Below are 27,484 nucleotides of genomic sequence, written 5' to 3'. Positions count from 1 at the left end.
TCCTGTTTCATGGCAGTGTGCAGAGAAGTGAATTAACTGACTGCAGTTATCCAAAGAGCTGGAAAGAGAATTAAAATTACCTGGTCCAACATCTGTGTCCTCCTATTCAGGGACACACATGGCATGGTCTTTTAAATGCCCTGACAACCCAAATCTGATCAGACCTGGTGTCCAGAGCTGCTTCTGTAAAGGCCTATATATCTAATTCATATAATTAGATATAAAAGGGGATATAAAGGGGATATTCCTCCCACTTCAGTGTTCTGCACGTAGGATGCCACTGGCTCCTGATGTCATTCCCAGTCCCTGCGGAAGGTGGCCAGGAGGATGATGGCTCCCGGTGCCCGCTCCTCCAGGCCAGAAGGGTTTTCCTGGCTCCTGGTGTCCGCTCCTGCCGGCTAGGCCAGGCCGGCTCAGGCTCTTGGCAGGCCACATCCAGGATATCCACCCCTATAAAGCATCGAGTACCACAACCGGGATCTGCGGCGCGCAGGCGGCCCCGCGCTCACCCGCCCGAAGGCAGAAGTCCGTCACACTGCCCCGAGAGCCGCAGTTTTGGGGTAAAAGGCAGCGATTTTGGCAAACCGCGACCCCGGCGGCCCCCGCAGGCTGCCAGTGGCGCCGCCATTGCTGCGGAAGCAGAGCGCCGCTGCGGCCACGCCCCCATGGGCGGGCACGGGCGGCGGGGCCAATGGGAAGCCCAGCTCCGTCGTGCGCGGCCAATAGGAAGCGGCGCTCGGTGGCTGGCGGGGCGCGCGGCGCCGCACGTGGTGACGGGTGTGCACGTGGGCGGCGGCCATGGCGGTGAGAGGCGGCGGGTCCGGGCCGGGGGGTTGCGAGGCTGGTCTGGGCCGAGCCGAGCCGAGCCGAGCTATGCTATGCCATGCCATGCTGAGCCATGCTGTGTTGTGTTCTACCCACAGGGCTCTCCGGAGGCGGCGGAGGAGGCGGAGCAGGGGCCGGAGGCCCCCGCCGGGGGCACGGTGCGGCGGGGGAAGAGGGCTGCCCCGGCAGCCGCAGCCCCGCAGCCGGCCAAGCTGAGCCGCGCCGAGCTCTACAGGCCGCCGACCAGCGAGGAGCTGAACCAGCTGAAGGAGACGGAGGATCTGTTCCACTCCAGCCTGCTCCGCCTGCAGGTCAGCCGGGGGGGCCGCGCACTGCCCCACGGGGGGAGCCCGGAGCCGGAGATGACCTGGGGCTGTGTTAGGGGAAGATCAGCTGGTAACCGGATCATAGAATCATAGAGCAGTTTGGGTTGAAAGGGCCTTTAAAGATCATCTAGTTTCAACCTCCCCAGGGTCACTTTTCACAGGACCACTGGGTTGCTCCGAGCCCCATACAGGCTGGCCTTGAACACTTTGAGAAATGCAGCATCCACAGCTTCTCTGAGCAACTTGTGCAAACACACTCACAGGGAAGAATTTCGTCCCATTTTTTAATCTAAACCTCCTCTCTTTCAGTTCAAAGCCATGCCCCTTTTCCTATTACTATATGCTCTCTTAAAAAGTCCCTCTCTAGCTTTTTTGTGACCCTTTTAAGTACTGTAAGGCCACAGTAAGTCTCCTCAGAGACTTCTTTTCTCCAGGCTGAACAATCCCAATGCTTTCAGCCCTTCTTCATAGGAGAGGTGCTCCATTGCTCTTACCATCTTGGTGGCCTCCTCTGGGCTCACTCCAGCAGGTCCCTGTCCCTCCTGTGCTGGGAGCCCAGGGCTGGATGCAGTGCTCCAGGTGAGTCTCAGCAGAGCAGAGCAGAGGGGCAGAATCCCCTCCCTGCCCTGCTGCCCACGGGGCTCTGGGTGCAGCCCAGGACGCGTTTGGCTCTCTGGGCTGTGAGTGCCATGGCTGAGCCATGTGCAGCCTCTCACCCCCAGCACCCCCAAGCCCTTCTGGGCAGGGCTGCTCTGGGTTTGCTCATCCCCCAAGCTGGATTCAACATCTTGCACATGGTGTCTAGTTGAAACTCATGGGCTCAGGTCCCTCTGTATGGTATCCCCTCCTTCAGGTGGTTCTAACATTGGTGATTTTTGTGAGGAACAGCTTGGATCTCCTAGCTCCTTGCTGCTGTCAGTGGCAGGATCTCTAGGGCCTGGTTTGTGGTGGGAACCTGTGTAGTTGTTTCCTGCAGCTGATTCTCTGTCATATAAATAGCCCTCCTGAGACCCGTGCTTGTGTGAATTACATCAGGGTTTTTTTGCCTGGACCTTGGGTGGGCTGGAGATGATTGTAATCCAGCACTCAAAAAAATGGCAGGAACTGATCAAACTGCCAGCTCCAGGCAGGGTTTAAGGAGAGTTCTGTGTGTCCTCCAGCCTTAAGGAGAGTTCTGTGTGTCCTTCAGCTCACCAGCTGTCCTCTGTAGCAGGCTCATGGTTGGTGCTGGAGGATAAGGTAAAAGCATTTCCAGCCTTTGATGGTCCTCTTTCCCCCTACAGATTGAAGAGCTTTTGAAGGAGGTGACATTGAAGGAGAAAAAGAAGAAGAAGATCGATGCCTTCCTCCATGAAATTAACAGCCTTTTGAGTGCCATCCCAGAGACCCCAGAAACTGAAGTATGTTCCAGGGTTATGGAAGAGGTGCCAAAACCCCTGTCCTGGATGGAGCAGAAGCAGGCTCTGCTGTTGCTCTGCAAGCAGAGCCGCTCATAGACTGTCTCCCTTAGGGGCTGAAAAAATAATAATTTTCTTTTTCTTCGAGGAAAAAGGGGGGACACTGTCTTTAGGTTCTGTGTGCAGCTGTGTGGGGAGTGGGGTCTTGGTCCCTGCACGCCTGCTGCTGTTGATGCTCAGAGTGTTTTGTGTGTCATGTCTGTTCCCAGCTCACTGACCAGGCCTGGCTCTCTGAGGGTGTGAAGGTCCCGTTCCTGCAGGTGCCATTCAGCGTCAAGGGAAGGTTCCGCTTCGTGCCCCCAGCCGAGCTGAAGGTGGTGGGCAGTTACCTGCTGGGCACCTGTGTCAGGCCAGAGATCAACGTGGACATTGCAGTGACCATGCCACGGGTGAGTCTGGCCATGGCACCTCCTAAATGGCTTGGGGCCTGCCAGAACCCTGTCCTCTCCTGTCCTCCATGACCCCTGCCCTGCCCACTCCATTCCTCAGTGAGGTGGCAGCATCTGAATATGCAGGGTGACTTCCACAAGGAGCTGGGGAGTGTGTGCTGGCCTCTTGCTCTATCAGAGCAGCTGTTTGATCTAAGTTCCTCATGAGGATCTTTTTCTCTGCCTGGATGGAACATTGCCAGGGAGATGCATGCTGTTTGTTTTTATACCATATTGCACTTCTACTGCAGCTCCCAAGACTGTGTTAAAGGGAGGGAGATGTTTGGAGCCTAGTAACCTCCCCTTGCTGCCCAGACTATTGTAAGAAAAGCTTGAGACCAAGCACACCCTGTTTGGCTGCATGACTGCTCTTGTCTCCTGCAGTCCTGGAGCTCAGTGAGCCAGTATCAAGCTCCTGACCAGCTTGGAGCTCCTTGGAGCTGAGATAGGGCTGCCTGTGGGGCCAGGGGGAGCTCTGGGTACAGGGGTGCCTTGGGCTGAACTGAACTTGGCAGGCAGGTGAGGTGGCATTGTCCTGTCCCTCTTTTCCCAGGAAATCTTTCAGGACAAAGATAACCTGAATCAACGTTACCACCGGAAGAGAGCCCTGTACCTGTCCCACATTGCCCAGCATTTGTCCAAGGAGAAGCTCTTTGGCAGTGTGAAGTTTGCCTACATGAACAGCAACCATCTGAAGCCCATCCTGCTCCTGAGGCCCCAAGGTGGCACTTGAGCCTTGCTCTGGTGTGGGGTGTGACTGGGTACTGGTGTTGGGTGGAGGGTGCTGGTGGTGGTATGATACCATTTGGTGCCCCTTTCGGGGGAGATCAGTCTGGAGGCTGCCATCACAATTGGTGATAAATTTTGGGTGCTTCTCAACTGTTTTCTCTCTTCACCCAGAGTCTAGTCCTCAGGGTCTCTCCCCTTCCCAATCCTCCCCTGTGCTTGGCTGGGCTCTCCAGCCTTGGCCTCACTGGCTGGCATGTCCTGCCAGTGTAAGTAAAAAAGTAAACCCTACAAAACACACCTACATCCACCATTGCCCTTCCTTCCTACTCTCCCCAGCCCTGTTCCCCACTGTCCTCCTGCCTTCCCCAGGAACCTGTGTGCAGTCTCTCTTCTCTGATGAGATGACATGAGATGCACGGGCTGCTAAGTGCTGCTTGTTCCCATAGCCCTCATGAGATAGTGGGTTGGGGTCTGGGGTAGATGTGGGATGGCAAGGCCAGGGCAGGTGAAGCTGCCAGGCTGAGCAGTGGGGAGGAGATTGGGGCTGGGACATGAGCTGTATGACCTCAAGGTCATCACTGGCTCAGGGACGTGGTCACTCTCTGCTCTGACATGATTTCCACTGCTGTGGAACTTTTGCTGGGAAGGAGATTTTGCCTTTGCCCAGGCTGGGGATGCTCCATGTTTTCCCAGTTTAATCTCTGACACCTCTTCCTCCTGTATATCTCCCCTTGGGTGCTTACAGGCAAGGATGAGAAGATTGTCACTGTCCGACTCCATGCTTGTCCTGACTCGGATCTCTTCAAACCCAGCCGCTTCTACCCCAGCAAGAACAACGTCCGGACTGCCTGGTTCATGGAGCAGAGCACCCCCAAAGAAGGTACAGCCTGGGGCTGGGGGAACATCAGGCTGTTTGTTTCAGGCAGAATCTGCCCCCATTGCCTGTGGGTGGGTTCACTGCAGCCGTTCTCTGTGGGCAGGTGGTTGGTGGTGTTTGGGTCCAGCATGCTGTCATCTCTCCACACAGGAACCACTGAGCCCCCGACTCCACACTACAACAACTCCATCCTCTGTGACACAGTGATGCTCTCCCACCTGCATTTCTTGTCTAATGCAGCCACGGACTTCCCAGGCATGAAAGATGGCCTGGCCCTCCTCAAAGTTTGGCTGAACCAGCGGCAGCTCAGTAAGGTATGTCCTGTGCCAAGGTGGGTCCTGCTCACCTAGCTAACCTGCCTTTGGCCTGCTCTCCTTCCTGTGGCAGAAGGGTGGTGCTTTGGTCCTGGTGCTTTGGTCTGGTGGATGGGGGGGTGGCTTGTGGCTTTGCTTTGAGCTGTGTTAGGTTTTCATGGAGGCCCTGTCCTAACTTGTGTGCTGCCATGGGGTTGTGGTGCTTCTGTTTTCACAGGGCTTGGGGTGCTTCAGTGGCTTCTTGGTCTCGATGCTTGTTGCCTACCTGCTGATGAAACGCAAGATTGTCAAAATGATGAGTGGCTACCAAGTGTTGAGGAGCACTCTGCAATTCCTGGGTGAGTTTCCAGGGGCCTCTCTGGACAAGGAAAGGTTGCTGTCTCTGCACAAAGCCTCAGCACAGTGGAGGAAGAGGCAGAGAGGCCTTTGTGGCTTTTCTTTTGTGCTGAGCCCCTGTGGGTGGGATGGACAGGAGGGGATGAGTCAACAGAGCTGGGCTGGGTGGTGCAGCTTGCAGTGGGTGATTCCCATCATAGGGTGGAGGCCAGCATTGTATTGTAGCTCTGTTGACATTCTTAGACCTTGGTGGTATTGGCATGTAACCATGCCACTGTCACCAGGGTGAGAAACGTGGATGCTGGTGTGACTTGTTCCTTCCTGTCTGTCCACAGCCACCACTGACTTGAGTGTGACAGGGATCAGTCTAGCCAAGGATGCTGATCCCTCCCTGGTAAGCAGCCCTCTGAGGGGTCTTGTGCCTGAGTATTGCCACTGCTCCTAGGGCTGGGATGTGCCTGTTGCAGGGATGGCAGATGGCAACAGTTTTGGGGTGCACTGTAGCACTAAGGACTGTGTTTGCTTTTCCAGCCTGTCCTGGATGATTTCCACCAGGCATTTGAAGTGGTCTTTGTGGATCCCTCTGGACTGGTCAATCTCTGTGCTGATATGACTGCCAGCAAATACCACCAGGTACTGAGCAGGTTGTGGTGGCTTCTTGAGGTATTGTCTTAGGAGTGAGCTCAGACAGAGGATGGTTAGATGTCCTTGAGGAGGATGTAGGACCAAGAGAGAGCATTCATTGTGGCTTTCTTAGCTTTTAACATCTCCAGCTTTGAAGCTTGGAAGTGAATTCGGGGACTTAGATGCAGTACTACCTTACCAGTCTTGCTTGAATGGTGTGGGAAAGTTGTTTTCTCTCTTTGTGTGCACCTTTGGGTGAAGCCAAGCAGCTGTTTAGCAGATATGACTGTTCTGTCGGAGAGAAAAAAAATAAATCACCTTGATATCAGGGATATCAAGAAGGGATGGACTGGCCAGCAGTGAGAGCAGTTTATTACTTGGCTTCATGCTAAGGACAGAGACTGGAATCAAGGTGTGCTGCTGACCATGGAACTGGGCTGGCCCTCGTTGATGGGGGAGCACAAGTTACCACTGCTGGAGGGATTTTCTTTCCTTCTCCCTTTGCATTCTTGCTCCTGCACTGCCTTCCCTCCTTACTCAGGTCCAGCTCGAAGCCAAGCGCTCTATGGAGATTTTGGATGACCGGATGGTGGATGGCTTTCAGGCGCTGCTCATGACCCCGAAGCCCATGCTCAGGACCTTTGACCACATCTTCCAGTGAGTCTCACTGTGCTGGTGGGGTGGTGCTGAGGCAGCCTGCTCAAAGACAAGTGAGCTGCTGCTGCTTTGGTCTGGGTTAGATTTGAACTTACCTGGTGGGAGGTGGCTCTGCTAAGCTCTGAGATAGACACTGGTGCCTCCTTGCACTGGGCTGTTCCACTTTTACTGTCTGGATAGCCTCCCAGAGGAGGGGAGCAATGTTTAAGCCTTGGAAACAATGACCAGCATCTCCTGAGATGCTAGAGGGCATTATTGTAGCACCCATCGTGGGCTAGGACCCTCAGTTCCATTTTGTCCATCCTCTAACATAGCCCTCTCTCAGAAAGGATTTGGTGCCAGAGGTAGGTGACCAGCTTCTCTTCTTTTCTGTAGCCTGAAGCATGTCTCCAAGCTGCAGGGTACCTGCAAGAAGATGCAGCTGCTGAATGAGCTGATGGATCGGGGTGGGAACTACGTGGCTGCAGCCCTGCCCTTCGTTGTCTCACTGCTGGCACGTGGTCTGTCCCAGAGAGCACAGCTTGTGGCTCACTCCCTGCCCCAGATCCCTGAGGTAAGGCAGCTTGGCAATGACACTGCATCTTGTAGGGTTTCAACTGTCTCTTGTGGCACTACAGAGCACAGGGAGGGCATCCCTGCTCACTGTGGAAGGAGACAGGCTTGTCTCCCTTGTTGGGAATATGGAACCTGAGGCCCTGCACTGGGCTGTGGGATGCAGCTGTGTTGCTTGGTTTGGGCACAAGTCCTGGTCCAGTAATGAGGAAGGGTGAAGACAGCTTTTCTTGTAATTGGGAAGACCTATTAGATGAGACTTTCCCTGTCTGTGCTTGTCTGGGTCCCTGGGAGAGCATAGCAGGAGGTTCGTCTAACACTCCAATATCCCAGAAGCTGCTGCTCCAGAAACCTCATCTCTCCTTGTGCCTCATGTTCCTCATTTTCCCGCAGTGGCCAATTGATGCTGAGCCCCCAAAACACAAGGATGTGGGGCCCCTGACGTTTGGCCTCCTGTTTGTCCCAGAGTTTGCTGCCAGCACACTGGAGAAAGGTCCTCAGGCTGATCACCCCGAGGTGAGGGGAACCCTGCTTGTGCTGAGTAAGAGCAAAGCTGTTGCTGTGCTGTGGTTGAACACAGCTGGGAGGCTGGCTGGTAATCTTGGGAAGGTTTTGTCTGGCCCAGAAATGACCTGTGTCCCTGTGCTGGCATGGTCAATGTCCCCCCACAGGCCTTGGAGTTCCGGACATTCTGGGGAGAGAAGTCAGAGCTGCGTCGGTTCCAGGATGGCAGCATCTGTGAGGCTGTGGTGTGGGAGGCCAGCACTGCCTGCCAGAAGCGCCTCATTCCTGAGCAGATCATCAGGCACCTGCTGAAGCTGTAAGTTGCACTGAGCAGCAGCTGTGGGTCGCTCCATGTGTCACTGCTGCCATGTGTCCTGTCCCTGGTGACCCCATTATCAGCTTTATGCTTTGTGGGGTGTTGTGGGTTGTTTCAGATTTGTGAGATCATTTTAGTTGTCCTGATTTTGTGAGCTGCTTCCCAAGAGCAGGGGGAAGGGCAAGCACCTGGTGCTGTAGCCTCTGCTGGATGTAATGCAAAGGGCAAGGAGACAGCTTGGTCCTGCCCTTACCATGTGGATGGCATGCTGGGACACTCCTCAGAGCTGGAAGAGAAGCTGTCTGGTACCTTGCAGGACATTTTTGTGAAATCCTCTGAGACCTTGTAGTGGTTCACAAGATTGTGTTTTCCCTATGGCATTGGAATGCCTCTGCAGCAGTTTATACCATCTGCCAAAAGTGATGCCCTCTTGCACAGAAAGGAGGGTTTGCCTATGCCTCTTTGTCCTGACTTGAGGATGGGTCTTGTGACAGAAGGCTGCACATTGGTGTCTTTGGCTTTGCATCCTGTGAAGCTTCACAATTGCTGATCACTTTGGGTGGATTACTTGGGCAGGGAGGAATGCACAGAGATTTGTCTTTTCACCAGGATCTTCCTTAGAGAGGGATTGCTCATCCTTGGGCTGACCCATGTAGTGTCAATAGGATCAATAGGCTGGCATGTCATAGCTGTGATGCTCTGTTGTCTTCTCTTATGTAGCCATGCGGACATTCCTGAGTCCTCCATCTGCTACACAGGAGCCCTGCTGGAATCTGTGATCAGGACTGGGAAAGAGGTATGATTGCTTCCCCCTGGGGCTGGGGCTCTCTTCAGGAAAAGCAGTGAGGGAAGGCTGTAGGGAGGTCATTTGAGTGGCTCTGAAGCAGCTGGGTGGTTCCCAAGAGAATGTGATAAGGGTAAGGATCTGCCAAGTCTTTCATGGCAGCCAATGCATAACTGCTGATATCCTCTTGCTTTAGCATCCCCCAGACCTCATTTTCTCCTGCAAGCACCCCACTGTCCTGTTGTCTCTGCTGTTGCCCTTCTGTCCTCATGCCTGAGCATATATTACTGTCCCAAGTGCTCTTCTGGCTGCACCTCTGAGGTATTGCATCCTTTAGGACATGGGCCAGGCAATTCTGTTCTGCCATCCCTTAGGTCCAGCTGGCAAACCCAGGAAAAGGATCTTTCCTGGCATATTGCAAAGTGCTAGATTGTGCTCCATTTGAATGTGCAGCCAAAACAAAAAAACCTGAACTTTCAGACAGAAAAGATGCATCTCAGAGGCTGGGAAATGTCCCTCCTTACAACTTCTGCTTTTCAGCTTGTGAAATTAAAGTCTGGAGATGAGCCATGAGCACTTTGGCACACTTTGTTGGTCTTTTTGTACTGATGCCTTAGGATTTTAGTGTTAATATTTTTCACATATTTATAATCCTGCAGTTCTTTAGTGTATAACTCTAAACCTCATATAGAGTGTTAGCTACTGTCTTCACATTTTGGTTAGACAAAACAATTCCTCTCTAGGCCTGGAAATCAAGCATACCTTACTGTCTCAGGCCCTGAGAAACGTAAACAAAAGTGAGTTGGAGAGGGAGCAGACTTGGAGTGAATGTCTTCATTACCTGAAGCTGTTATTGGAAGATTAACCCCTAATGTGCAAATGAACCAAACTTAAGAAAGTATGAAAATCCATACTATTTTTGGGTGTAGCCCCTGAAGGGGGCTTTGTCTGCCTGAAAATGTACCTGAAGGCCCTTTTTATTCCCTTAATTTTGTCTGGACTCTGCTTTTAGGTAGTCCCAAAAAGGCATCAATACAACCAGCTCTTTACTGGGTTGTTGGATGGAGGAAGAAATTGTTTCCTTTCCAGTTTTTCAGATTGAAGAAGGGGTGTACGTTTGATGGAAAGGATCACCTGTGCCAGAACCGATTGTGGTCTGGACAGAGCTGGGTGTCACATTTGGGACGGGATGCTGGTTTTCACAGCCTGTTGTGTGGTGAGGCAGGAAGGTCTGTGTGCTGTGTCCCTTCAGGCTGATCTGGGGTTAGCAGGGCTGATACTCCCCAGTCTGATAGGGGATGCATTTTCCTGGAGCCTGAGGGGTGCCTAGGGGTTGCATTGTTGTCCGTCCTTGAGGAACAAAGGAGAAAGTTGCTGTTGAGTCTTGGGTGGTGGGTGCAGTCGTACCTGCTCCTCCAGGTGTTTGTGTGCAGGCAGCTTGGGGAGCCAGCAGTGTGGGGATGTGCAGGATGAAGGCAGAGGAAAGGTGCAGCCACAAGCAGGATGGGGTTGGTGGTTCATGGCACACCCACAGAGGGTGCTGCTGCTCCGCCAGAGAGCCCAGGTCAGAAACCTCCAGGCAGGTTGGCTCCTTGTGTGACTCAGCTGCCTCTGAGCTGGGTGGTTTGGTGTCACCAATGTGGCCTCCCTGACAGATCAGGCTGCTCTGTTATTTGGAGAGGTGGAAGCAGTAAGGGCAGCACCAGTTCTCCTTCTGGCGCTTCTCTGCTACCCTCCACAGGGTTCCTGTGATGCTCTGAATGTTTTCTGTCTTTGCTTTTGCCATGTGCCAGAGCTCTGCCTTGGCTAAGGATGTAGTCAGTGGAGTTTTCTATTAATTGCTGCCTCTGTTGGCGCCATGGTAACTGCTTGGGAGACAGTAGCACTGCTCTTGCATTCCCAGTGTATGATCCCTTTATTCCCTGATCATTCTTGGCTTCTCCTTTACTATAGTGATTGCTGGCAGTACAGCTCTTGGTGCTGCCTTAGTGTCTTGCAAAATAAATAATTCTATTTGCCTCTGGGATACCTGTGGCTGCTGGAGAGTTGCAGATAGCAACTTGCCCTTGTCTTTGCTCTCTTTCTTACCTCCCCATTTTGCTGAGCACTCTTGCCAGAAGCTGCTCCCTGGGGGTGGCAGTGCTGGCTCCTTGGAGCTTGGTTGTGATGCCAGCCCATGAGGGAGGTGAGGTGAGTGCAGGAGCAGGAGAGGTGCATGGAGAGGCTCTCTGTGTGTCCGCAGGCAGGAGGAACGGGCGAGGAGGCCATGGTGAGTGTTGTCTGCTCCTACGATGACCTGAGCCGCAAGCTGTGGAGCCTGAAGGAGCTGCCGCTGACGGTGACGGCTGTGCAGGGTGTGCATCCAGCCCTCCGCTACACAGACGTGAGTGTCCTTGGCCATGGCCACGCCTAGGGGGCTGCAGGGAGCTGGGGTGAGGCAGGACCGAGAGAATGAGCCACTCTCTGCTTTGGTGGCTCCCGAGAGCCCTTGGGGCAATATGGTGCCTCTTCTTTGCTGTTCCATTGTTCGGGCTGGCTGTGCACAAGCTGCCCAAACCCTCTGTACTGGAGGGCTTTGCTAGTGTGGGAGGTTTGGGTGAGGGGATACACATTGCCAAGAGGTTTCTGCTCCCTGTTCTCAGTTGCTGGGTGGCTGTTCTCTTTCAGGTCTTTCCTCCCATTCCTATGAAGCCAATTTATTCCTTCCATAACAAAAGCAAGCACTTTCTGCTTCCTTCGGAGGAGAAGCCCTGCCCAGCCTACATAACACCTTTGAAGAGTAAGTGGGGTGGGATGTGAGTGGGAGATGATCTGTTGGAGGGAAGTGGAGGCAAGCATCAATCCTGGCTCTGTTATTGCTGTGTTGGTGTGCTACAGGCAGGAGCAGAACCCTGTCTCCTCCTGCCCTTGTGCTGTAACCTGTAGATCCAGACACCCCTATCCAACACCTTGTTTCTGGGTGGGATTCACTGACCTCCTGCTCTCCCTTTGCCCCCAGTCATCTGCCACATGGAAGGCAGTGGCCAGTGGCCACAGGACAAAGGAGCCATCAAGCGCATCAAGGCCGCTTTTCACCTCCAGCTGGCTGAGCTCCTCCGGCAGCAGCACCAGCTGGTGTGCAGACCTGCAGTCACCCACACTGATGTGTACAAGGTAAGGGGGTTCCCAGAACCTTCCCCAGGCCTGACCTTACCGAGGTGAGGGGCTGTGGCAGTGATCCCACTGGACAAAAAAAAAATATTTGGATGGTGGGCCTAGGAAGGAGTGTGGTGAGACTGCATTGATGTCAGGCTGCTGCTGTTGTATTCCTGAGGGGCAGCATAACACTAATCATGCTGCTTATGTCACCACCCAGCCTGACTTTGCCTTGTGTCCCATCTCAGGATGGCTACGTGTTCCGTCTCCAAGTAGCCTACCACCGGGAGCCCCTGATCTTGAAGGAAGTGGTCACTCCAGAAGGAATGCTGAAGTACCAGGACACAGAGGAATCTCGGCAGCTGGAGCTGGAAACATTGCATCTGCCCTATCTAACCAGCTCACTGCATGGGTAAGTGAGGCAGAAAGTGCCTGAGAGGTCAGAATGTGGGACATGCCTGGAAACCAGCATGGAGGTGCCCTTGGATCCCTCCTGGGTAGAGGAGCTTGCTTTGGGAAGTGGCCCTTCAGCCAGCCTCATGAGAGGCTCTTTGGAAGGATTAAGGGAGGGATGTGGGTGTGGGTGGCACCACTTCTTACCCTGTAGTCACTGGTGTGAGGAGACAAATACTAAAATGCAGCATGTTTAGAGGGAAGCATGAGGCAGCATTTTCCCTTCTTCTCCCAATATCTCAGCATCTGCTGAAAGTCTCTGTGCTTGTGATGCTGTGTAAGTGTTCCTCACAGATTTTTGCCCCTCTCTTCTTTCTCATCAAATGCCAATGTGGGTCCTGGGGTGTGTGGGCTGAGCAGTGGCATGTGTCCCTCCTCACAGGCTCCAGCAGCAGCACCCTGTGTTTGGCAGCACTTCCCGGCTGGCCAAGCGCTGGATCAGCGCCCAGCTCCTGAGCAACAGCATTTCTGAGGAGTGTGTGGACCTGCTTGTGGCATTTCTCTTCCTCCACCCAGCCCCCTTCACACCACCCAGGTGAGGATGAGGAGCCCAGGATGGCCTGATGGGGGTTTAGTGCCTTTCATTACATGGCATGGAGGAAGGGTGGGATGCTGCTCAGGTGGGAGGTGTTGGGAGGGTTCACAGCAGGGAGCATGGGGCCTCTGTGCTGCCAAAATACTGTCCCAAGTCTTGTTGGGAGTTGCCAGAGGAGATGGAGATGCTTAGCACTGAGGGCTGTGGCTTTCCCTCTGCTGTGCACTGCAGAGAAAGGGGGAGAGCAGGTAAGGCTGGGAGCGAGTGTCCTTGTGGCCTCTAGGTGCTGGTGGCACAACTGCAGAGTGTCTTGTGCCTTCTGGAGGACTGGTGAGGCCCCTTGTTCTGGGGGTGATGGCCAGGAGAAGCAGGGTTGTGGCTACCAGCATGCTGGGGCTTCTGGGTTCCCTGGGAAGGGTGTCAGGGTGGTGATGGCAGCTCCAGACTTCCTCCTGGAGAAGGTTTCCAAGGGAAGGACAAGGGGTTGGGCCCTGAAATCTGAATGGAGTAATGTGTTGGTAATGCTGGCCCCTGGCAGACAGATGTTATGGGGCCCAGAGGAAGTGAAATGAAGTTAAAGGAAATGTTTTTCTTCTGTGTGGAGTCAAAAGGTTACTCTGCCCTGCACTTGGGGTGCAGTTTCCTTTCCCAAAGTAGCAGGAACAGCAGTCTGATGCCTAGAATGCTTTCCTGTCTCCTAAAATAACAGAATCCCCATCTTCCCAGCTATCTGGCCTGTGCATGTGTCATTTTGCAGGGAAAGAGGCACTCTGGGAACTTGGCTGGTGATCAGACCTGCACCAGAGATGGGAGCAGCCCTCTCTCTCTACCTCCTCCTTGTTTCAGACCCAGGAGTCTGGGTGGAAAGAGCATCAGGAGACTGGACAGCTGGGAGGGGGTTGGGGGGGACACTATGATTTATGTTTTGCTGGTTTCTTTTTCCTGAGGAATGAGGGAAAAGGATGAAAAGACTTTGCCTGGAGATTTGGAGAAGGGGAAGTGTCTCAAATTTGTTCTGAACTTCCCTTTCCCATCACAGATATCCCTTGTTGGGCTGCATATGGGTTGGGCCTTCACTAAGCCACCCCAAGTGCAGCCCTTCTTGCTCTGCCAGGGGAGCAAATGCTGATGTTGAACTGTTTTGTCCTGCCTGCAGCTCTCCACAGGTGGGGTTCCTGCGCTTCCTCAACTTGCTGGCAACCTTTGACTGGAAAAACAACCCTCTGATAGTCAACCTAAACACTGGCCTCACAGGTGAGCAGGCAGTGGGTAGGAGAGCTGCAGCATGAGATTCTTGAGCCCTCCTTGGTCAGTGCCTGGCTCCACATCTCTTGGACACATCATAGCTTGCACTATGAAAAGGAGATTTTCCACTCCCTTGCTCTTGCCTTGTCATGTTTCACTTGCCTGCAGGATGGGTTTGGTTGTGCCATGTGTGGTTTCCTTTTCTTCCCTGCCTGCCTCTGAAGAGATGGGTCTCAATGATGATACTCTGCTGCTTCTGGTCTTGTTGAAATCTGTGACAAGCGTGGGTGGTGTTGGATGTGGAGTTGTCTTTGAAGCAGTCTGTTCCTGCCCTCTAGTGTTTTGTCTGTTGATTGTCGTTTGGATACAGGCTGGAGCCACAGGAGACCATGGGATTGTATTTGCTCTGCAAAGTCATGGGATGGAGGAGAGTTATACCCAGCTTTAAAGCTGATTTATAAAAAAAAAGTAAAGGTGTTTGAGAGAATTGGGTTTTGAAAACTAGTATTGTCCAAAGTGCCCTCCAACTTATTTTAATGAACTAAAGAGCTTTTCCCCACTTGAGGGGAAATAAAAGACAAAAGGTAGAACACTCTTTGGATAATACAAACTGTCACTAGCTTATAATGTGAATTTCCAGCTTGTGTCAGTCTCTGTACCTACCATGCCTGAGCTCACCTGAGTGGATTTAGAGTGAAGGTCCATCTGATGGGAGTGAGGCACAAGCCTGAGGTGAAGGAGCTCTGGTTTCGCATGGACTGTGGGATCAGAGGATGGGAGAAGATAAATCCTGTTGTGCTTCCTTTTCCTGGCTGTGATGTGCGTGAGGAGATCAGAGGGCTGTGGATGGAGCAGAGTATCTCATCTGTCTGCCTGCCCTCTCCAGATTCTGACTGCACAGAGATCAAGAACAAGTTTGTAGCAGCTCGCTCTCGCCTTCCCGTCATGTTCCTGGCCACCCCCAAGGACCAGTGGAGCTCCATGTGGACCCGGGAGTGCCCCTCGGCACAGGTGAGCTGGGCCCTTTGTCCCCTTGCCTCTGGTGCTGCTGGCTTGGGGCAGTTCTCTGCTCCTAGTGCTGGAGCCAGCTCTTAGAGCCCCGTGAGGGAGGGATGTCCCTGTTACATCCAAGACTGCCAAGTTTTACCCTCTGACTTCCTTCCTTCCCCAGATCCTGCAGCGCCTTGTCCTGCTCGCCTCGGAGTCTCTCCGTGCCCTGGAGGAGCAGCTCATGGACCCGCTCAGTGACCAGGATGTGAAGGTAACCCCCTGGGGACAAGGGTTTTCAGGCTCTGGCCGAGCAGACTGGGCTTTGGTGGTGGTTGCTGGGATGTGTTAGGAGGTTTCAGGCTGCGGCCATGGGGTTGCCCTGGGATGTCAAGCCGCAAGGATGGGAGGAGGGAGGCTGGTGTCCCTCTATGCCACCCTGCTTCTGAGGGACCCAGCTCTGCACTGCAGCTTGGGGTGACTAGGACAAGTTTATTCTGTATTCTCTAGTTCTCTTGGGACATGAGCAAACCCACAATATTCCTGTGCCAAACCAGTTGTGTGTCCATGACATGATCAAATGGTTCCTCTGGGAGACTCTTCTGGAATAGTTGTGGAAATCTGGCTTGTGTGCTCAACTCTAACCAAGTTGGGTGTTGGAGGTTTTAGCAGGACAGGCACTTTAGGAGGATGTTCTTTTGGTTTGAGTGGAGAAGTAAAGCCCTATGGAGTTTAACCCTCTTCATTTTCTCAGTGATTTCATTTTTAAGTAAACGAAAACATCCATTACTGCAATGGACTTGAGAGATGTATATTTATTTGGCCTTTGAAGGGAGATACATGTGTTTTGAAGGATAGTTTGTTGGTGTACTAGGTAGTGAACCAGGAGATTGAATCTCAAAGGACTAAAAAGCCAAGCAGTGGTTAGATATGGCAGATTCACATTAGGGACAGAAAACCCCAAATGAAAACCAAAACCAGAAAGCAGTACATACAGTGGGATTTTTTTTCTGCCTAAGCAATATAAAAAGGACTTGTTGATACTGCTTTCTGTTCTGCTTTATTGTGCACTGGAAATGCTATGAGGTGAGGATGTACTTGAGGCAGTAGCAGTGTGTGTTACAGGGCTGTGAAGGAATGAGGCATGTGCAGTGTGTTGCAGTCACAGTGCTGGCCCAAGAGTGAAATTCAAGAGGCACATTGTGAGCTGAGGATGGTTATCTTCTAAAAAAAACTGTCACCTGGCCAGAGCAGCCTCCCAACACCTTGACTCAGCCTCCTTGGGACTCCTCCTTCCTCCCTTCCATTGCAGTGGGAATGTTTCTCATTGGCATGGAATTATGCCAGTGTCCTCCCTATGGGAGCCTATGATGTTCCTTAGGAATAAATATGGGATGCTGTTTCCAGGCCAGAGCTTGGGGCAGGGAGGAGGGAGAAGCCTTTCCACTTTAGTTTAGAGTTGGCTCCTCTATAGTTGCCTTCTGTATCTAAGAGAGTGCTGCAAGCTGTTTTTTTTGTCTTTGCATTTGAGTCCCATGGGGACATGCCTGCTGTCATGAAGATACACACATGGGTTTGCTCCCAGGGCACGCACAGGAAGCCATGGACTTCATCACTGGGTGGGACAGGAGGTCTGTGTGGAACAGAGCTGGGACTGACTCAGTGCTGGTCACTGATGTTCTTCATGTGTGTTCTCCCTGGCCTGGCTGTAAACCAGTTCCAGGCAGTGGGTTTTCTTCCAGTGCCAAGATGAGCAGTGTCCCATGCCTCTGTTCATGTCTCTGCATCATTTGTTCCATTTGAAAATGTACACATAGTTTTAAGTTTTTTTCCATTTTAATACAGCTGTATCCACAGCTAGATCCTGCCTGTCCAAATATTTACGTATCTGGATTGCTCCTGTCCATTAATAGGGTTTTGCTCTCACCCTCTGTCTGTTTGATGGAAGATGCTGTTGCCCTCTGGGGCAAGTCCTGGTGGACAGATGGGGCCATCCATCCCATTATTAAACAGCTCCTTTGTCCCCTCCGTGTTGTTCAGCTCCTGTTGGCTTCTTGCTTCCCCTCCTCATCCTGAGACTTTACCACGTGCAGTGCAGTTATCTATCTCTCACTCAGCTCACCTCTTTGTCCCTCTCTCAGTTTCCCACCCCACTAGCACTTACTCAGGTAGGCTTCCTGGGGTCTGTGGCAAACTTGTAGCATTAATTTCACAAAAATTTTGTCTTTGGTTTACTGCTTCCTAAGGAGAAGAGGACAAAATGCTAACAAGGAATTGGGAAACTTCTCTTACCTCTCCTGCCTCCTTGTGTCCTATATTGACTGTCACTGTTTCTCCCTGCAGATGGTCTTCCGCCCTCCTTTGGACTTCTATGATGTCCTGATCCACCTGAATCCCAACCAGATTCCTCGGCTCCTGGAGAGCGTGGACCGGCCGGTGAAATCCGTTTCCCGTGGCGTGGTGAAGAACAGCTCTGCCACGAATATCCTCTTTCCTGTGGTGGATTATGACCCTGTGCAGTTGTACCTCCAGGAGCTGAGGGTAAGCACGGCCTGTTGGGGAGGCAGATGGGGTGCCTGGTGCAGGACATGGCTGGTGACATCTTTAGGTATTTGCATGGGATGGGCATTGCTTCTCCAGCAGAAGTCCTGTGAATACACCACCTCCTGCATGGAAATGGGAGTGCTGCTGTGATGTGAGGATGAGCTCAGACAGAAACCACCAGGAGCTTTTGCGGAAGAAGATTGTATTCACAAAGGTGTCTTTAAGCCATTTGTCTCTAGTTAGTTAACTCACTTTTCATGGCTTCTTCCACCAGTTGGTGTGCATGATGGGCAGTAGCCACATACAATTTCTGGGGGGAAGTACAGGTATGACATGGTCCCAGTAAGGTTTCTGCTGTTAGGCCAGTGGTTGTATGAGCCAGAGGAGATCAGTATTGGTCACAGAGTGGTTTCTCTGTGTTTGGCTGCATGCATAACAAGAGAGGAAGTTGGTAATGTGGGAATATGGAGAACATCAGTACCCAAAGTCATTGACATGTTCTTTTTCACCATAAGCTTTGGCAAGCTGGGGAGATATGCAGGGTCCTGGATGACAGCAATGTTCTTCTCTGGATGTAGTCAGCCTGTGCTTTGCAGTTGTGCAGCACCTGGCACTTCCCAGCTTCAGATGTGGTAGTAGCTGGGTTAAATGTTAGTGTCAGATGTGCAGAGAGGTGGGGTTGTGATGCCCTCTTCTCAAAGCCTGCCTTGACTTTGAAGTGCCATCATCCCTTACTGATAGCAGTGCTGTGAGCAGGTGTCAGAACTGTAAGCATGGGAATGTAGGCTGGCTGTGGCAGGAAGGGGCCTGTGGGGGTCTCGGGCCCTGTTCCCCACTCAGGAGAGAGCCAGCTTTCATGTTGGAGCAGGCTGCACAGAGCCCAGTCCTGCTGGATGCTGTCTGTCTCCAGGGATGGGGATTTCCTACTTCCCCCACCAATGTTTGGCCACCCTTGAAAAAATGGTGCCTGAATTGATACTCCAGTTTAGGCTGGAAGATTCTGGGCCCTCTCAGTTCAAGCTCTTCTTTCACCTTAACTAGATACCTTAGGAGTTGGGCAAAGAAAACTTGAAAGGGTTTCTTTGAAGATTTCCTCATCCTGGGCACAGCCCTGTTACCTCCCAGGTTGCATGCCAGCCCCAGTGCATGATAACCTGTGCCCATGGGAATCTGCTGTGGCTTCAGCAGAACTGCCAGGTCTTCCAAGGTGTAAGCTTAGTCCTCCTGTCACCCACAGCAGCCTGGGGCAGTCTTGGGTGGTGAGAGACAGGGATGTGTGAAAGGCTTCATGAAACTGAGGAAGACCAACAAATTGTCACACAATTTCCCTTCAAAAAGCACTGCTTCCTTAGCTGGAAGGACACTTGGGAGAGGAGGTGCCCAGTGCTCTCCTCCCTTTGAGAAGGAAGGTGGACCTGGAGGTCCTGCAGACATGTTCTAGAGAGCACTGGGGGATTTCTTGGGCAAGAAGGAAGAGGAGAAGCATCCTTTAGAAGGGTTTTAAAAGGGAGGAGGAAGCAGATTTGGAACTGTTTGCTCTTCCATTTTCCTTTCTGATGTCTGAGGAGTCACATCAGGACCAGCCCCTTGCTTTTCAATGATGAATGTTTGACTTGCTGCCATGAAACCTCAGCCAAAGAGGTGCAGATGTGGGTAGGAAATGGAGTTTTTAAAGTCTGAAATCCTTCTCTATCTAGTGCTGGAGGTGGGTTCTATAGCTGAACTGAGCTTTTCAGCAGCTATGAAGGTGCTGCAGATGCATGGGGACAGAGACTCTGTATCTCTGAAGGGTTAAGCAACTCTTATGGAAACGTGAAAGAAAGAAGAATGCTTGCTTGAAGAAAAGCTGGAGGATGCTGGATGAGCTGACTGGGAGAGCTGTCTCTTTGGCGAAGCTTGGAGCAGGTCTGGCTGTAGATTGAGGCAGTCAGTCAGGAAACTCTTTGGGGCTTATAGGGTTTACTTTTATGCATCTAGACAAGTTGATGTCAGTAAGTGGCTCTGGAAGTGAAAGGTAGAGAAAAGATTTTCTTGGAAAGCAGCTTTCATTAATCTTCAGGCAGTTATGATTTCTGTGGTCCAGTCAGTAGTGACATACAAATTGCTGAATTTGGATGTCACTATTGACTGGAGAATTGCAGAATTTTTACTGCTTTTTACTGCCCATTTTTATTAATACAGGTTATAATAGACTGGGAGTTGGGTTTGCTCAGGTTGCAAACTACAGCTGCTCCTAAATCCAATATGCTAACATCCCAGTGAAGAAAGATGCATATGAGCAAAGGTCGCATTGCTTGTTGGAATCAGTGTTGATTCTCTTGGTGTCCCTTGTTCTTTGACATGAGGGTTCCTAGGAGGGAACAGATCAGGAACTGGTTGCAGCTTTCTCTGAAGAGTGAGCTGTGGGGCAGAGAGCCTGAAATCTGCCTCAGCATCTCTGTCTGGGAGTCTTTCCTTTGTCTTTAAGGCTCTTAGATATTGTTTGTTTTCTTGTGGCTATCATATTGGAGATATCTTGCAGTAACAGTTTGCTTGTCATTCATAGCATCCAGATCAGTAGTGGGCAGTCCTGAAGGAGCTGGTAAATATCTGCTTTTCTAGGCAAACAGGTGTTTATTTTCCTGGAAAAGTCACAGAGGTGATGCTGCACATGGTCTCAGAGAACTCATCCATATCCAGTTAAGTTGGAAGGCCTCAAAAGCTGATTTTGCACTGCAGGACCACTGCAAGCTGCTCAGTAGAGGCTACTCCATCCATTAGAAATCATCTGACTTCATGTCTCAGTGTATTGATGTTGTTGCTTCAAGGCAGGACTTTTTCATTCACTTTGGCTTTGCTTGGTAGACTCTGCAGCACCTTTTTATTTCTCCTTCCCTGGCTCTTGCTGCTCTAAGCAGTGTTCAGCTCTTCCCTGTCCTGTGGGCTGGAAGCCCTGGGGGTGATCCAAATCCTGCAAGAAGTTGGTGCCAGAAAGAAGTGTGGTGACAGTAGTGAATCCTTGTGAGAGAACTTGGATGAGAAGGCAGTTTGGATGCAGAACTGACTGGCTTTGATTCAGAGTAATTTGCTCTCTCTTAACAGCACAAACCACAGAATTGAGCAATGGGGCTGTAGCCATGGCTGACAGTGCAGCTGTGGTGGGTTTGTAGCAACAAAGGGAGACATCTGCCTCACAGATGCTGTGAGATTTTGTGTTCTTCTGTGGGCAAAAAAGAAACATCTGCCCTTTACTGAGATTTCCACACGAAAACAGGATTTAAATGCCTTGCTGTTTTGATTGAATTGAGGGGGGCAGGGAGTGGCTTCTTCCCCTAGTTCCGACTGGTAGCCAGGAGATCCACTCTTCTGTCCAGCCTGTTTGCCCATGTTCTTCTAAAGTCGAAGTGTTTAGCAAGGCAGTAGTGCTCTGGACCTGAAAGATTGCTGTGTGCCTTTTCCAAGGAGCTTAATCAGAGTAGAAAATGAAAGGAGAGGAGGTGCTGAATCCTGACTGCTTGATTTTTTTCCTGCTTCAAGGAGATGTGCTGCAGGAACTGGCCTGAGTTGCTCTGGTGCCTGGGAGGCTCTGGGTAGAGATGAAAGGCTGGCTGTGGGATTAAGGCAGCAAATTCTTCAATTCCAGAACAGATCTGATAGAGAAGACCTGTTCTGTGATCCTGTCCACATGAGAAGGCTTTGCAGACAGACACTTTTGAGGGAAAGCAGGTGCCAGACATCACACAGAGAGGGCTTCCCTGGAGATTCAGCCCATCAGCAGCCTTCCTGCCACCTACAATTCAGAGCGCCTTGTTGAGCAAACTCTGGGTTGGCTCCTGGTGGGGATTCTCCAGCAAGGCTAAATTAAATTTAAGTGTCTTGAATGAGGCTCCCATTGAGTCTCCATCATGGCTGCTGATCTATGTTCTGGTGGCTGTGTGGCTACAGGACACCCCTGTGTTTGCTGGGGATGTGGTGTGAGATGGCTCAGTCTGTGCAGCTTTTGCTCGAGGGTTACTTGGCTGTACTCTGGCCTTGAGACCATCCAGAGGACACAGGGCTTGTGGATTTGCTTGCCATGCCTGTCTGCCTGCATTCTGGAGCTCACAAAAGCCAAAGGCTCTGGTCTCTTCCCTGAGCTGTTCACTCACTGTGGGGTAAATTGGGTGAAGCTGCCTGTGCCATGTCCATCTGCCTGTCTGTTATGGCTCTTAATAGATCTCACATTTCTTACTGGATCTTTGGTCTCACCAGGTCACTGATGGGATGTGCTGAGATTCATTCACTGAGATTTAGCTTTCTTGGGCTGTAGGAAGAGCTTATGGCAGAGAAGCTGTCCATTTTTTGAGATCTTTTCTGTGTGGAAGAGCAGGAAAATGTTTCCTGCTTTACAATAAACGTCCCTCTAAAGTAATGTTTTGCATTTCTTGCACCTTAAGGCGAGACCTATCAGGAAGACTTTGAGCCCATTCCTTTCTTCCTCCCATGATATAAAAATGTGTCTCTTGCTACTACATGTTAGAAAGGAATTAATGAGAATAAAAATTCTCTATCTCGTAAAACATGTAAGCTGTGATCGTGTGATGTAGCTGTAATTGGTAAAATCTTTCCAGGTCAGTCTGCTCCCTTCTTGATTTGACTGACAGGGCTGACTTCTCCTATGGTGACACCAGGTAAACAGGGAAAAGCTGAGAAAGCTCTGTGGGCTCTCATGTTGGGCAGGAAACTTCCTGTCTGGATCTGCACCTTTGGAAGAACAGAGGTGTCAGGAAATCCATCACCTGCTTTCAGGGCTGCAGAGCTGCCACAGACCCTTAGCACAGTGCCCTGGGCTGAGGGTGGGTACAAGTGTGTGTGCGCCCCTTTGCTCAGTGGGGCATCAGCCCCATGTGCTTCTGGGCTGAGCTGACAGGGGACTTGTGGCTGCATTTCTTCTGTGTTGGTAATGCCCTCCCAGAGCCTGTGCAGGGTTTGTTGTGTAGAAAGTGACAGACTTTTGTCTGAATGATTTGGTGGATTGATATCTGCTCTGATGCAGCCAGGAGGATAAACGAGTGGCTTCTTTCCTTTCCACATTTCTTTCCTTTCCACATTTCTTTACTGCTGCCCCCAAGCCCCAGGACAAGGAGGGGTGTGTAGCCTCTCAGGTGGAAAAGTTTGCTTAGTTTGAATTCAATTTGAAGCCTTTTATGAGCTGAATCTCAAACCCAAGGGTTTCCTTTGTCTTTTAAAAGAAAGTCACAGAGGTAGCCCCAGCCTGGGGTTACTTGGACAGTGCTCCTTGCTCTCTTGGGTTGTGGGGGAGGCTCTCTCTGTGTCACATACCTGGGAGCATCAGGGCAGGTCACAATAAGGTTACAGAAACCTCGAAATGTTAACCACCAATAAGTAGTTTGTTGGAAGTAAGTAGCTTTAATGAGGTTTTACACTGGTGGGTTCCTTGCTAAGAGCACTTAAAATGCTCTGAACACTGAGCAAGTGTTGATGCATTTGCCTTCTGAGCTGCTGTTGAACCAGGGAATACTACTGTAGGACACACTTTTGTGTGCAGAGACCCTCCCTAAAAGTCTCTTCCAGCATCTGTGATGCAATGAGCCTAATCTCTTGGTAGAAGCAGTGAAAAAAAAGCTTGGATAAAGGGTCAGATGGAAAAAACCCTATCCCTAAAAAACAATGTAGATATTTAAACAGTAGATACTTAACTAGCAGCAAGTAGATACTTTAACAATGTAGACACCTAACAACTAGTAGATACTTAACTAAATTTCACTTAGCTCATTGCAAAATCCACACTTCAGATGGAGCTGCTTAATCTGGTGATCCTATTTTAGATCCAGGCATTGTTTTACTCACCCTTTTCATTTCTCCACCCTTTTCATTCCTATAACCCTGATGGTTTTTTACAGAGGTTGTTCTAATCTTCTTCCAGGTGCCATATACACCTTCTCCCTGGACAATGAGGCCTCTCCAAAGTGAAGCCCTGAGCTTGTAGGTCCCCCATGTCCCTGTGAGATGGGAACCAGCCGTAGGATTTGTTGATGGCAGGGATTTCTGTGGGCCTTGAAAGCTGACTTGCAACCAAAGATGCAGCACCTGGAGAAGTGAACAAATGTAGTCCCTGCCTTTTCTCCAATTTCTCTGAAACTTTTCCTGGAAGAAGGTGTTCACAGGCTCAGACAAGTCCAGTGACACTGGGCAGAGAACGTGGGATGTGGAAAGGAGGGTGAACTGTTTGCTTTTACTCCCCAAGCCTCTGAACAAGCAGGAGTGCAGTGACTAACACACCTGACCCTTTTAATGCTGCCATTTCTCAAGAGCTCCACAGCTCATGGGCCAGTTTGAAACACTATCACATGGGTGACACTAGGAGCAGAACAATGCTGAGATTTTGAATTGAATGCCATCCTTTTAACATCTGCCCTCTGCTCCCTGCTGTTTGGGGAAAAAAAAAAAAAACAAACCTGCTGGGTATCAGGCCAAACAGTGGTTTTATTGGGAAATTAGCTGAGCTGGGAGGGTTTTTTTACTGCAAATGCTGCTGGCTTCTATCCAGCAAGATACTGTTCTCACAAGGAGCATTGCGTGGCACTGAGATCTCATCCTGCAGAGTAGCTGGGCTTTTTCAGGTTCTCACATGTCTGCTCCCCTTTGCTTCAGAAAGCTGCACCTTGGCGGTCAGCGTGCCCTGAGCTTTATTGCCATTCCTTGAGCTTTCCCTCCCTCCCTCTTTGGCTAAAAAAAGAGGAGTCTTCCCTGTTGACTGGGCTCTGAGCATAACCTGTTGCTCTCAGTACAGAAATGCCAGGGTGGTTTACATCTTTCTCAATGTATTTTTAGACAGTGGTTTTTCTAGCCAGTTTGGTGAAATAATGCCTTGACCAGGCTTGCCCCTGTGAAAGCCCATGGAGTGGGATGAGTTGGCAGTTCTTGGGATCTTTCCATCTTGATGACCTGATTTTTGTTGCCCTCTGTGAGGGCAACAACACTCCAAACCCAAATCTGTCTCTGAAGATTGTAGACAACACCACCTCTCCTTGCTTGTCAGGTCTGTATTCTAAAAATGCCACCTTGCCTTTTAGGATGACTGGTAACACCAACCCACTCTACCTTTTTTTTCCTACTGCAATTCTGGTATATGGACATACAAGAGCCCATCCAAGCTTGTCTTTGATTATGATTTTTTTCATGCACATCCTCATGAAAACCTCATGATACGATGATGCCAGCAGAGACCTCTCTTGGTAGAAGCTGGGAAACTAAAGTGATGGAGAAGAAGGCTGAAGAGGGAGCAGAGGTTCTGTATTCTGGGCAATAGTTTGTTCCAAGTCTGGTGAAGCCCTGTGCAGAAGCTTCTTCTGTACTGATGCTGGGGACTGTTGCTCAGCCTGGTAAATACATCTTGTTGCCTGATGTTGATCTCCACCAAGACAAACATGTATCAGGGAGCAGCTGCTTGGTCAGCTTCTTTCAGGGTACACATCTCTTGGTATCAGCATGTTGGGTGATGAGCTGTAGGGCCAGACTTTAAGGTTCGAGAAGCTGCTTGCACACAGCATTGCTTCCTTCTGCTGTGATGCTCATCTGCCTCCTTGCAGCCCTGGGAATCCAGCTGGTGTGGGCTTGGGGCAAGCCAGACCGAGCTTTAGTCATCCCTTTGTGTAACATCTCTCTTTGATCTCTGCTGCCCAGCACCACCAAAGGAGATGCTCACTGGCACCACTGCTGAAGCACAAGGGGGAAGGAGGACAGATTGCTGCAGTGCCTCCTTTGAGCTTTCCATCTCTTTCCACCCCACAGAACTTTGTGTTACTTAAAACCTCTGCTCTAATGTTTCCTTTTTGGATAAAGTCATGACAGCTCACATGGGGTTTATCTTGGTGGAAGAAGGAGCTTTGATACCTTGGTTGCACAGGTTGCAGAGCTTGAGATGCTGGCCTCTGGTTTTGTGTTTGTCTTTGGTGCCATGAAATGTACTGTGGCAGGACTGCCTGCTGGGTAGGGCCTGCCTCTTTCTGTTTCATGCATTGTGTAATCTTGGATATAGTTGCTTGGACACTGGGAAACTACATCTTGGCAGTGCCAGGTCAGCTGATGGAGGACCACAGTGAGGGACACTCAGTGGGTTGTCACTGAAGGGTCACTGTCCTTAACCTGTGTTTGTTTTCTCTCCAGAACGCCTTTGATGATCTTGCCTTGTTCTTCTATGACAAGCATGGAGGGGAAGTGATTGCAGTTCTGTGGAAACCTTTGAGCTTCCAGCCTCAGCCTTTTAAGGTGAGTTTTTGCCTCTGTTTTAAGCTTTGTGTTACCTTTGTACCCTGAAAGCTTGAAGGGCTCTTTTTATTTTTCTGTATGGTAATTGCTTTGTCCAACTGTCATCAGCCTCAAAGCCCTCTGAGAAATGGAGGTCATGGTTCTGTTGCTTCTTAGAAGGGGAGAAACCAAGACAGAGATGTGGCCACAGTGCCTTCAAGTCATCAGGAAAACTGAGAAGGGAAATAGACTATCACATTCTTGTGGCTTCGGGATCCTACCAGAAATACCCAACCCACAAGAAGCCTAGGTCCAGAGTGCCCATGTCCTCGTTGATGCATGGAGCTGTTTTCCAGCTGCACTGTGTGGGTTGGCAAACCCTAGAGGGTGGTTAAGCCAGGTGTGAGGCATGCTGGAGTGATTCATGCTGCTTTCTATGAAGGAAAGACGCAAAGAAACCGGTTACTCATGGCTCGGAGCTGGCAGCCCAGGCTCTTCTGTCAGTCTCTGGTGATTTATCTCCCCTCTCTTCACGGCCAGAGGGCATTGGCCATTCTGCCTGGCTGCTGTTGTGAAACCCAGTTATTCACAGTGGTGAAACAGAGGAGGAGATGCTTGCATCGGAGCTGAGTCTGGCTGGATTAAACAAAAGGATTTTGTTTTTGCCACTGTTGGAGCCAAGGATATCTTCCCACCTGAGGTCCTGACACCCACCAAAGAACAGAAGCAGTTCTTACTCAACCTTGTGCTGTGATCCCTTTTGCATACTCCTTGTGCCCTGCTTACCCAGGCTCTGCCATGCATCTGCACACTTGTCATTCCACCATGCCCCTGGCCATTGCTTTGCCTCGTGACTTCCTCACAGTCTTTGGACTGTGGCTCCAGGGTAAACTCTAAAAGGGCCTAGAAGGGTAACTTTTGCACTTTTTTAGCTCTAAAAATGAGCACTGATAGTGTTGAGAAGTGAAGCTTGTGGAACTGGGTGCAGTGGTGTAGCAGGGTTTGTATGTGACAAGGCAGGAGAGGAACTTAATTCTCTTTCTTGGGGCTGGCAGAGGTTGCAATGCAACTCTGAGCAGGTGCTCCCATTTGTGCAATATTTTCTGTGTCCTGCAGGTCTCCAGCATGAGGGGAAGGAAGGTGACAATTCTGAACAACGAGCTGGTCTGCATTCCCAATGTGGAGGCGATTCTCGAGGACTTCGAGATTTTGGGAGAAGGCTTGGTCAAAAGTGTGGAAGCTCGTACAGAGAAATGGACTATCTGAAACCACTGAGAGGTGTCAGAGCGGCCTGTCCTCAAGCAGTTTGTTACCTCTGGGTCTGTTCCTTTCTATAAATCAGTCCTAGAAGAGCCTTTTAGCTTTCTAAATCCCAGAACTGTATGTTTTACTCTATTTATCTTTATATGTATGGTTCAGAAAAGCAATGGGACCTGATACTGTTTTCAAGAATACAAATACCTTTTTATTTTGAAGAAAATATAAAGATGGGATAAAGTTTTTGAAAATGTTCCTGTTTCTTGTTCATTGTAGGAATTGTAGGTCTGCTCACATGAAAATGGAAAGGTCTGAAAAATATGGCTGAAGTGTGCAATGGAAAGGCAGTTTCCTGGTTTGGTAGGGAGTT

General features: G+C 50.7%; 1 protein-coding gene across 1 annotated transcript; it reads left to right on the top strand.

Annotated features, from left to right (window-relative positions):
• The first annotated feature begins 798 nt into the window (after positions 1-798).
• NOL6 (nucleolar protein 6) lies at positions 799-27,369 on the top strand. The gene is made up of 26 exons (XM_066569196.1): positions 799-804; positions 924-1,136; positions 2,435-2,551; positions 2,818-2,997; positions 3,590-3,758; positions 4,511-4,645; positions 4,793-4,956; positions 5,174-5,294; positions 5,628-5,686; positions 5,824-5,925; positions 6,458-6,573; positions 6,949-7,126; positions 7,519-7,641; positions 7,797-7,945; positions 8,666-8,741; positions 10,972-11,112; positions 11,397-11,508; positions 11,728-11,882; positions 12,113-12,276; positions 12,700-12,852; positions 14,009-14,106; positions 14,984-15,108; positions 15,269-15,358; positions 17,428-17,625; positions 25,777-25,878; positions 26,974-27,369. The coding sequence occupies exons 1-26, from the start codon at positions 799-801 to the stop codon at positions 27,121-27,123; spliced, it is 3,396 nt and encodes a 1,131-aa protein (XP_066425293.1). The 3' UTR covers positions 27,124-27,369.
• Positions 27,370-27,484: the final 115 nt, after the last annotated feature.

This window comes from Molothrus aeneus, chromosome Z (assembly GCF_037042795.1).
Source record: "Molothrus aeneus isolate 106 chromosome Z, BPBGC_Maene_1.0, whole genome shotgun sequence".
Taxonomy (NCBI): Eukaryota; Metazoa; Chordata; class Aves; order Passeriformes; family Icteridae; genus Molothrus; species Molothrus aeneus.
This window is presented reverse-complemented; position numbering and strand designations above follow the sequence as displayed.